The sequence below is a fragment of the Otolemur garnettii genome, unplaced genomic scaffold (genome assembly GCF_000181295.1).
Source record: "Otolemur garnettii isolate 467f Iridium unplaced genomic scaffold, OtoGar3 scaffold00079, whole genome shotgun sequence".
Taxonomy (NCBI): domain Eukaryota; kingdom Metazoa; phylum Chordata; class Mammalia; order Primates; family Galagidae; genus Otolemur; species Otolemur garnettii.
Window position 1 is genome coordinate 5,795,177 of NW_003852474.1, and position 11,060 is coordinate 5,806,236.

General features: G+C 40.9%; 1 protein-coding gene across 34 annotated transcripts in view; it reads right to left on the reverse strand.

Annotated features, from left to right (window-relative positions):
- The window catches only part of MAP4K4 (mitogen-activated protein kinase kinase kinase kinase 4), a 184,485-nt gene that overhangs the window by 24,117 nt on the left and 149,308 nt on the right, over positions 1 to 11,060 (reverse strand). For 4 of the 34 annotated variants that reach the window (XM_023515803.1, XM_023515796.1, XM_023515805.1 and 1 more), the window contains exons 14-21: positions 10,085 to 10,171; positions 9,311 to 9,523; positions 8,298 to 8,459; positions 5,338 to 5,565; positions 4,322 to 4,428; positions 2,804 to 2,955; positions 2,083 to 2,180; positions 1,376 to 1,384 (exon numbers count right to left, since the gene is read on the reverse strand). In XM_023515803.1, the coding sequence (XP_023371571.1) occupies positions 1,376 to 1,384; positions 2,083 to 2,180; positions 2,804 to 2,955; positions 4,322 to 4,428; positions 5,338 to 5,565; positions 8,298 to 8,459; positions 9,311 to 9,523; positions 10,085 to 10,171 (1,056 nt within the window). Of the gene's footprint in view, positions 1 to 1,375; positions 1,385 to 2,082; positions 2,181 to 2,803; positions 2,956 to 4,321; positions 4,429 to 5,337; positions 5,572 to 8,297; positions 8,460 to 9,310; positions 9,524 to 10,084; positions 10,172 to 11,060 lie in introns of all 34 variants that reach the window. The other 30 variants (XM_023515809.1, XM_023515818.1, XM_012807924.2 and 27 more) reach the window with 19 other exon arrangements.

Here is an 11,060-nt window from a genome sequence, read left to right on the forward strand (position 1 = left end):
ATATATATATATATATATATAAAATGTATAATATGTAAGACAAAATTCTAGGTCAACAATGTATATAGACAGATCCTTGGGCTGTGTTGCAAAGACACCTGTCCGTACAATGAAGTTGTCTTTTAAGGGGACTATCCAGAAAGCAAACTTCTAGTTGAACAGGGCTGATTTAGAGTTATTTGAGGGTTATATGTGTGTGTGGGGGGGGGGGGGCATGTTTCCACAATTTTCTTTATTCAAAATTTCAAACCTACAGAAAAGTGAAGGAAGAGTGACGTGAGCACTACTATATGCCACTCCCCTATCACTTCACTGACTATTAATAACTTGCCCCATTTGTGAAAAGGTTCATGACACACGAAGAGAAAAAGGGGTGACTGGCATGGGTTGTGGGTAGGAGCTGGTGAACTTCTCTACTGCCCCTCCTTCAAATCATAAACACACTGGGATGTTCACAACTCGGTGAATGTGAACATCAGAAAGAAAAGAAATCTACAGCAAGGCTGGAAATGGTTGCCTGCACCTGTAATCCCAGCACTTTGGGAGCCTGAGGTGGGAGGATTGTTTGAACCCAAGAGTTCAGGACCAGCCTGGGTAACATAGTGAGACACTGTCTCTAGAAAGAAAAAAAAGAAAAGAAAAAAAAAAATTTAAAAGTTAGCCAGACAACAGCACATGTCTGCAGTCCCAGCTACTCAGGAGGCTGAGACAGGAGGATCATTGGAGCCCAGGGATTGGAGGATACAGGGACGTAGTGAGCTATGCTCGCAACACTACACTCCACTCTGGGTAGCAATGCAAGACCCTATATGAAAAAGAGAGCGAGAGAGAAATCCAAAGTAAAACGTATTCAAAGAGCTTTACTTCCTTTTACTCTTCTCTACTGCGACCCTGCTGAAGACTCAACAAGCCACCAAATATAATTTTCAAGAGTGATTATTATTTATACTCCATATTTTCACATAAAACCCCTAATTTACCTCTTTGGAAATTTTATTTAAAAGTATTAACTTTTTAAAAAGTAGGCTATATAGCTATTTCTCTCTCTTATTTTTACAAGTTCCATATGGTTTTCTTCTTTTTCACAGTTCAGAATATGTTTCTTTTCTTTGTGCTTAAGCCTCTGAAATACAGTGATCAAGTGTTAGGCTTTGAATCTTGCTATTTTGTGGATATAGTTATAGCTTTTTAAAACAACTATAATAATAATTAATAAGAATAATGAGTGGAGCAAATGTTATGTGCTCAGTAAACTGGAGTGAAGGTTTCAGAGTTCAAGCTGAACAGGGAACAAGACTGCAGCTCAAGCACCAGGTGAGGGTAGAGGCAGGCAGAGCTCTGCCCGGACACTGAACTTTTCAGAGGTGGGACTTACCACTTCGCCCTTCAGTCCAGCAGCAATTTCATGGAGTCCAAGAAGCCATCGTTGATAAGGAATGCACAGTATGAGGAAGCACGGCAGAAAGAAGGGGAGAGGAGAGAAGTACGGAAATCAGTTCAAGCAGGAAATTAAAACTGACAGGCTTAAAATTCCACAGTGTCCCACAGTTACACGGTCAGTTAACACAAGAAGAACTAAAGCAGAGTTAGGAGCAGTCACAACTACCACTCCAGGTTCCAGATGGCAGAATTTAAGCAACAGGTGACTTTAAGAAAGGGATTTCAAAAAATTTACTCTAAAAGCCAGCATTATAAATGCCCAACTCATCATGAATAAGTAAAGGTTAATGCCAAGCAAAGAGAGAAACAGAATTTTCTTCCTTTGGTATTTTTAAAGTTATCTATTTACTCAGAAGAAAATTTCACTAACTAACAACTACACTTTGTTGTGTTTTTCTTTTTTGTAATGTGACTGACTACACAGAATATACGGTTGAAGCACTAAACAAGTTTCACTCTATTGAGAATTTTACATAGGAAATAAGATGACTAAGGGGAGAGGACAGATGTGTCATGCCTTACACGTCCTCATATCTAGGAGCAGAAAAGACTGCAAGCCTCTCAACCACATTAGTTTTTAAAATACAAAGATCTCACTCAAGCCATTTAACATAAGTAAGATGAATTTGGTGCCATCCTTACAGCAGGCTTGAGAGGTCTAAAAACTTCTTTTTTGTCTTCAGGTTTTTTCACTGCATTTTCAAGGCGCTGAGATGGAGAGCCCTCAGACTTGGATGATGCTGTTGGGTTCAAAAAAGACAAGAAAGGCAGATACATATAAACATACAGAAGCATGTCACAAAGCTGTCTCCTACCCCACCTACTCTATCTGCCCCACTCATGGCAGTCTCCACGTGCAGGTCTGAAATCCAGGGCAAAGCAGGGGCCTAGAAGAGCTCTGGTGTCTTTCTGATTCCCTACTCAAAACCCTCTGTTATCATGCTCCACTTGAAATACGGTTCATAATCAAGGCCTTGTTACCAATAATATAGCAGAGGGAATAGTCACCAGTCAATTATTAAGATTAGCTTAAAATAACCAAGACTGATGACAGTATAGGTCCTAGAGTCCATATTGAAAGAAAGGGGTTCGAATTCTAGCTCACACATTTAGCTGATTAACTTGGATAAGTTAGTCCATGGCATTAAACTATAATAGTAGTAGGCACGTGTAAAACTCTCAAAATTTACTCCTTTATGGTAAAAATCATCATACCAGGGTCATTAACAACCTATACCAAAACATTGTTTTGTGATATGCAGCTATCCACAGACCACAGATCTTTTTTACAGACTAAGAAGGATTTCCAAAAGATCATAGTCCAGGGTCATTATTGGGAAAAGGTAAAGGAAAGGCAGCCTACATCTCACTCTGAAGCGTTCCCCGGAGCCACTCTGAGACCCAGGGTGAGACCCAGGTTGGGATCCTGAATTGCTGGACCCTGAGGAGCTACCACTGCCAGGTCTGGGCACCAGCTTCTCCACTCGCTCCCACAGAAGCCTGGGCTCAATACTGCTGTTAGAGAAGAAAAGGGGAGAAAAGGTAACGCACCTTCCCAAAATGCAGTACCAAATTAGAAACACGTGCATCAACTGATGAGAAAAATGGCCTATAAACAGCATTTAACATTAAATTCACCAGAAGTTATCACGATAGATTCACAGATTTTATCTCAGATATCTTAATAAGCCAAAAATGCTGAGTGATATCCTACCATTAGCACCCTCAAATCTTCCTCAGGTGTGAGGTGCGTTACTATTGTTTGGTCTAGAAGTGCCACCATTTCTGTTGCACCGACAAATTCAGTTCTTAATATTAAGACAACATTCCGCTTCTATAATTACACACAGAATTTTACCTGTTTTTAGGCTATTTTTCTCACCCACCCACTGCTACTCTCAAAAACTGACATCCCTTTGTATGAGCTGTGTTGGAAATGGTATGGAAAATATAGGTTGGGGTGGATTTCCTGCCCAGCATGTTTGCTAGGTAAGATTTGATGGCACGGACTTAGGAACAGAAAATAACACAGTCCACCCTGGTCATCGGCAATACTAAAGGGATCTCTGCAGTTTCTGGGTTATCTATCTGACCACCTTCAAGTTCCCCAGCGGAAGGTTAACTATAGATTCAGTGATGACCAAGTTATCAAACACTCAATATAATGAGCTTTTCTTCCCGACAATAGTGCTAGTCAATGGACAGTTCTAGGATGTCAAAAATGTTTTATATCTGAGCTATGTAATACTGTAGCCAGTAGCTACAGGTAGCTATAGAGCACTTGAAATGAGGCTGGTGCAACTAAGAATGAAATTTTAACTGTATTTCACTTTATTTAAGCTTAAATTTAAGAAGGTTCATGTGGCTAACAGCTGCTGTATTGAACAGAGCAGCTCTAGAATCTAATAAGCGTATTATAAGAGAACTTCCATAAGACCCAACATTTGCCACAGGTACCTATCAGTACAGCAAGCCTTCTGTTGCCCAGGTTGTTACAGTCCCGTGGGTGGTCAACTCACAGAGGTTCTACTGTATTAGTTTACTCATTTATTGCAGTCAGTGACTTTCTTTAGTAACTCACATTATTACGAAAGCCTTACAAGATCCTTTAGATAAAAAGCTCCCTTACATTACAATTCTAGGGCCTCTCCCCTTCCCTGCTATGTCTTCCACTCACTCTTAAAACAAGTAGTTTTAATTTCAAAATGACTCTGATACACATTCAGATGCAAACTCTCTTTTTACTATAAATAAATTTGATAAGATTCATGTTAAAGTATTTTATGGCAGAACATCTGTGTTTATGAGCATTTTCATGAAAATAGACAAGACTGTGGGAGAGACTGCATGGCAAACGTCTTCATCTTCCCCTGTCATTTACCTGGTGGAGTTTCTTTGTCCTGCTTGGCTATTTTGTTGTCCACTGCCCTGCAGTGGGGAATCCCGACGGGATAGAACAGGGGAACGAGATGTTGTTCTCACAGGAACCTTTAGGTAGAAAATATAGCAATTGAATTACTGAAAACAAGAGGAAGAGAAAAGACTTCCCCACCAACACACAGTTCTGCAACAGTCCTAATTACACTGGACTTCCTATTACCAAGGGGCACCCCCCGTCTGTCCTTCCCCCTCCTCCACTGACATAATGTAGAGAGAAAATATATAGTCACGGACATCTAAGGAGCCAGTAAAAACAGCCTTTCTACACTCCTGGGACATTTCAGTGATGTCTGGACTGAAGCTTGGTAGCAGGGGACATATAAAGCATTTTGCTAAGATAATGTGAGAATCAAGAAAAAAAAAGCTCAAAGAAACCAAACAATGGCCTATAAATGGATCAGCAGGAAGCAAAGATTGGCAGGAAGCAAGAAAATATTCAAGAGGAAGCAAATTCCAAATGGAGGAAAAATAATTTAAAATGTGCCCTTTTGTTTAACTTCACCATTAATTACAAAAATAAAACAAGAGAAACCCCAATTTGAAAAGGGAAAAAGTTATTTTCTTGAGATTTCTAATTGTTTTTTCCCTTATAAGATCTTTTCTGAAAGTTTTGATATTGGTTAATGTTGCAAAATAATGTATAGCTTCTGCATAAACTTATAAAAAAAGGTGCTAAAATAAATTATGAATTTGTTCAAGAAGCATATTCTTTGTAGAGTAACTCTGACATTTTATCTACCTTATGTTTAAGTGCAGTAACAATAAAAAGCTAACTGGCCACTGGCTAAATATAACTGCCTGGCTATGGAACTTTCTCCTCACCATAAAGGTTCCTTTGAAATTTCATTGCCCCTTTAATTCTGGTGAAGTCACCAAACCCATAATTAAAATAAATAATCCTTTAAAAAAAATAACAGAAAGGACAAAGCAGCACACATCTGTCTTTCTGCTCCTTACCCTTGGAGGCACCTCGTCACTGTCTGATCTAGACCAAGCCTTTTGGGTGGGGTCAGGCGCCTCCAACTTAGAGTCAGAGCTCTGACTGAGCACCTCACTGCGGGAAGGTGGACATGGGTCCTGAGAACGAAGATGGTGGTGTGCAAATTTGGGAGGAGAAGGGTCACTGAAGGAATGGGATCGCGAGACAGGGGAAACATTGTTCTTGAGAGATGCCAGGTGGGACCACTGTACCTTACAAGAAAACAAAACACAAAACATTCAATGCGTTCTGCATAAAACTGGCTTTTCTGGTCAATACCAAATCCAAAGCAGGAACGGGCAAAGGTGGAATGCAACAGGGGTGGTCAGTGTTAGGTCAGCCAAGCAGTGAACAGGCACACGCTAAGTGAAGAAGCAGTCTGGGAACACAGTGGGCAGAAAAGAACAAATGTACATTTATAAGGAAAACTTTTTTAATAGCCAGACAAACATTACGGATAGCAATAAATGTGAAGGTTTTGGGTTTGTTTGTTTTTTTTTTTAAAAACAAAGAGCCTTGCAGATCCACTAACAGGGAGATGATGTGCTCCATGCACATCCACGTCAAAGCAGAGAGACTGAGAAGCGGGGAGAGGGAAATAACCACACGATAAAGGACGCTGCCAAACATGCACACCTGCCAGCCCCTCCTCACACGGCCTGGCTGTGTGAACCAGACCGAGTAGCACAACAGCACATTTAATGAGCAAAGACAAACCCCTCGTGTTCCGACAGACTGTAAAAGCATGACTTAAAAACAGTTTTTCAAATACACCAATAGTTTTTCTTATTTCTCCCAAGTTTGAAAACCTATATGTCTCCATATACCTTCATACTAGTTATGAAAAAACACTGTGATTTCTTTAAAAATATTCAGTAGCATAGATTTCCTGAATTAACTATCGTTAGTGTACTCTTCCTGTTTGACAATTATTTGAGTCTATCCTGTTGTCTTTAAAATGGGAAAACAATCTCTGGAAAGATCTATAAAATGTTTTTATTAATTATATTTTATTATTTAAATAACTGCCCGATATTGCAGTATACATAATCCTGGCTACATATTCTATTACATCAATGTATTTAATGGAAACTGAAACTACTAAATCACAATTTGTTCAACCCTTTCACATGCAGGATAGAGAGTGAGGTCCAGGTATATAATTTCTGTGATTTACAGGTGAGATTCACATAATCCCAGCTACTGGTACAACCTAAGACTTCTAAAATGTTTAAGATTTTCAGAAGGAAAACATGCAACTGAAAGCATTACCTGAAATTATAATCAAAAAAATGAGTTTTAAAATAAGAGTATGATATGAGAAAAGTCTCCCCCGGCAGAATGTTACACAGTTGTACATTTTAGTGAAAAGCAACTTTAGAGTAGAAGGAGAAAAGGGAGACTATTTCCAGGTGTGACACAAATTAATCATAAATATAAAAATTAGTCTAAATAACTTAATAACTCTTATTTTCTAAAATGTCAACAGCCAAATAGATAAAGATTCTCCATTTATGATAAGTTTAACTTACAGGCAAAAAAAAAACCAAAGAACTTTTTTCCTCTACTCTTCATCAAACAATTCAAAGTTGTTAAACCTATGTAAGTGTGATCAAACCTATTCTAGTAGTCTCTTTTCTCATCCCTTTTTTCATTCTTTTTTTTTTTGGCCAGGGCAGGGTTTGAACCCACCACCTCGGGTATATGGGGCCGGTGCCCTACTCTTTTGAGCCACAGCTGCCGCCCAACCCCCTTTTGTCATTTTTAAATCATTTACCATTGCCTGCTTTTCTCTCTTTTTTTTTCTTTCTATCCCATATTCTCTGGAGTCGCCTATGTGCTGGCAGGCCAGCTCTCCTACTACTCAAGATGCCACTGATCCCAGGTGAGCACCTTCTCACCTCTCCTATACCTGTGGCATCTGTCCTGGTTCTTCTATCTTATTTAACTCTCTCTAGACTGCAGTTCCCTGTCATCCAGGGGATTACTGCTGTAAACCACATTCAAATTCTCAACGCAGTTTGTTTTATAGAACACCATAGCTGCTTCTGTCACAAAAACATCAACTTTTGTCCCCTTACACATGCAAACACCAGTGAACAAACAAACTCAAGCTTAAGAACTTGTCCCCAATATTCCGGATTACATAGGGGGATGGGGGAAAATATCTAAAAATCATTAACTTTCAGCAAGAGAGCAGGAATCAGTATTTTGAGGATTGTTGAAATCTCTGACCTGGGTCACCTTCACTGCCTACTCTCTCCCAGGGACAGGGCAGCGGGTTCTCTTCCAGTTGCACAGCACCCAGCCCAGCAGTCCCCCCCAACTCAGACAAGGTTTAAAATGCTGTGACAGACCCAAGGAGGTCACGACCTTTGTTCTGACCTACCTCAAAGAAATCTACATCTCATCCATTGGATTTTAACTTTTTGTATACACTTTGAGAATGAATAAAGGCTCCATTACCCCAAAATGTGCACATCTGGACAAATCAAAAAATTCTGTATGAAATTTCAGGGTCATTATCAGCTCTCTAAGGCCCACTCATGGAAGAGGCCAGGAGCCAGGGACCACAGGGTGAGCGTTTACTTTCTAAATGCTTGGGAGAAAATGTTCTGGTCCTCCTTTTTTGTGTTCATAATACTAATACTCTAAAAATTAAACTAAAAAATATTCATGTTAGAAGAAAGAGGCGCTTAATGACGTGGGAAGCAAAAAGAAGTCACTCACTGGACATACTACTAATAAGTACAACAAAAATCTCAAAAAAGAGAAAGATCCTTCTTTATCAACTGGGTGTCCTCTTCAGTCACTCCTGCTAATCTTGTCTCTTTTTAAACATGGTGACAAACTAAACTACGACTGTCACAAGCAGGCCTGGGGCTCGGCAAGCCATTGCACAGGACTCCTCTACCACAGCAAAGCTGGCTGTTGCTACCTGTGGCTCCGCTGGTCTCTGCAGCGCGGGATGCACAGACTCGGAGTTGCCATTGGAAAAAGACTCTGATCGGGAAGGCACTGGTGGCTCCAATACTCTGCCTGTCTGCTTAGACTGGGCTTCAGGGGAGCTGTGGTTAGTTTTCCTAAATCTATCTTCCACCTGCATCAGAGAATTAGAAGACATAAGCCAATGTTAGTAGGGGAAAAGCAGAGATATCGAAAGAAGGTCTGAAAGTGGAAGAACTCTATAGAGTTTTCTCTTCAGCTACAAGAAAACAAAGGGCAGTTGGGGAGGAGAAAAGGTAGGTAGAACAGGGCTAGAATTTGATTCACAAGAAAGAAAATATTAACAAAGATAAAATTAAGCAAGGCAGCCTCTAAGGTTTCCTTGTTGCTTAGAATTCTAGGGTTGTATATGATGATAAACTAGAAAAAAATTAATCTGTCACAACCAACAGATTAAAAGACTATCATCACAAATCCATAACACATTTAGTGTCACCAAAAATAAATCCATTCCAGAACAAACAGAACACTTGTTCCTGGAATCTGCCCTGTGCGAAGACACACACGGTGGACGGCTACCACCTGTGGGCTCCCCGCCTGCCCCACATCCCTGAGCACTCACTGCCTGCTGCCACTCCCTGCTTTGGGCTCTGGCTAGCCCCAAAGTACTAATTCAGTGACAAATTGTGACAGCTGGAAAGCTGGAAAACTGGACTATAGGCACACTGCAGCCTCACACTAGTTCAGAAGAAAATAATTAACCAAACCACCCTTTCTCTCACTTTTGTTTAGTTTAGCTTCCAGTTCTTAAGAGATTTGACACCCTGGTCCTTAATGGAAAAAGCACTATCTAGATTTGGCCAAGTCCCTCTTTTCTTCCAAACCTCAACTTCTCAGCTAAAAAACAAACACGGTGGATCATTAGTGACCTCTACAGCTTGTTCTTGCATTGAGGAGTTATCGTATTACTTCCCAGCAGCTAACATGAGGAAGGAGAGCAGATACCTCTCGAGCTCTGTCCACAGGCTCGTAGTGGGGTTTGGGCTCAGGAACGTGATAGCTTGGCTTGCTCCTCTCCTGCTGTGGCGGTGGCTGCTGCTGCGGGTGTGGCCTCCTGTGGTCGTGCTGTAGAGACAGGAGATATGCTTGTTCTTGTTGCAACTGCCTCTGGAGCCTCTCTGCCTGCCGGTGCTCCTCCATCTCCCGCCATCGGCACTCCTTGGAGAGGGAGAGGATAACACTGAATCTATGGGACACTGGAGAGCTCACCTCTTCTCTGGAATTCTTCAACTTTCTTTTTTTTTTAAGATAATATATTTCCCCCCCTTTTTTATAACAAAAGAAAATGACCAGGATTTTAAATAGCACATTACCTGTGGAAAAATCTGCCAGCTGTTGCTAGCCACAATACCATTGGACAGAGTAAGAGAGAATTCAATTAAATGCCGGTTTCGGTGATATATATACTACGTAAAAATCCTATGGCATGTGCTTTGAGCCTGCAGCCCTCAGCATTCTAGTTTGTTCACTGAATGCCAGGTTCTGTTCAAAACCTTGTCTATCTACCAAACGAGAACAATTAATTTATTAATGGGAAATAAACAAATAAAAACCACCATGCAATGTGTCCCAAGCAGTATGACCATAAAGGACATTCCTTTTGAGCCTGGTCGCCCACAGCAAAACCAAAATGGTCTGGTGACCACCATAGCTTGCCCAACTCAGGGGAGGGACACACGAGCCCTGACGCTATGTAACAAGACAGAGGCGGGGTGTTACCAGTAACATGGCCTGCTCCTGGAGCAGCTGCTGCTGAAGGATTTCCAAGTGCCGCTGCTCCTCTTCTAGCTGTCGCCTGATATACTCCTGTCACACAGAAATCACCCAGCAATCAATTGACCCAAAAGGAAAGCATCAGAACCACCTGCATGGAGCACCAAGAACCATTTGCTCCAATCATTTTTAGTAATAATTCACTCAGTGGTGAACAACTAAAAAAAAAATCTATTGCTAAAAATTTTTCAAGAACTTTAATCTGTCCCATAGTTAAGACCTGAAGATGTACATTCCCCTGATACACATGAAGGCTTCTGGAAGTATTTCTGGTAGAACACAGCTGCTACATACAGATGCAGAATTTAGGAGGACGCCATTCCTCCAAGGTCAGTAGACTTGAAAGAAATTAAAGAGTTTAATTAAAGGACCAGAGGACCCTAATTAGCAAATACCCGCTTCCTAGTTACAATTTATAATAAGTATGGATCACCAATTTTTGAAACCTAAAATCAAAGCCTATTTTATATTAACATACAACAAACATAATTTGTGCTTTCTCTGGTGACTCAGAAGGTACCGGGAATGACTACATTCTAAAAGTCATGATCACCTGACTCAGGCAACTCCCTGCAAACAAACAGGCTCAGGCTCTTCACGATGAGCTTGTGGGGTGCGAGACAAAGAGAACTTGAGAGAGAGAAGTAAGGTAGGTATAAGGGTAGTTTTTCTTTTCAATAAGGAGAGAACGAACAACCTTAACCTTTATAACAATGAAAACAGGCCAACACATCCACAGTATGTCACGCGGAGAGCTATGAGCCCCAGCTTGACACTACATGCATAATAACAGAGATCTCAGGAGGTCTGGCTCTACCTCACCTTGACACCACACGCATGTAAACAGAGATCTCAGGAGGTCTGGCTCGATCCCACCTTGACACCACACGCATGTTAACAGAGATCTCAGGAGGTCTGGCTC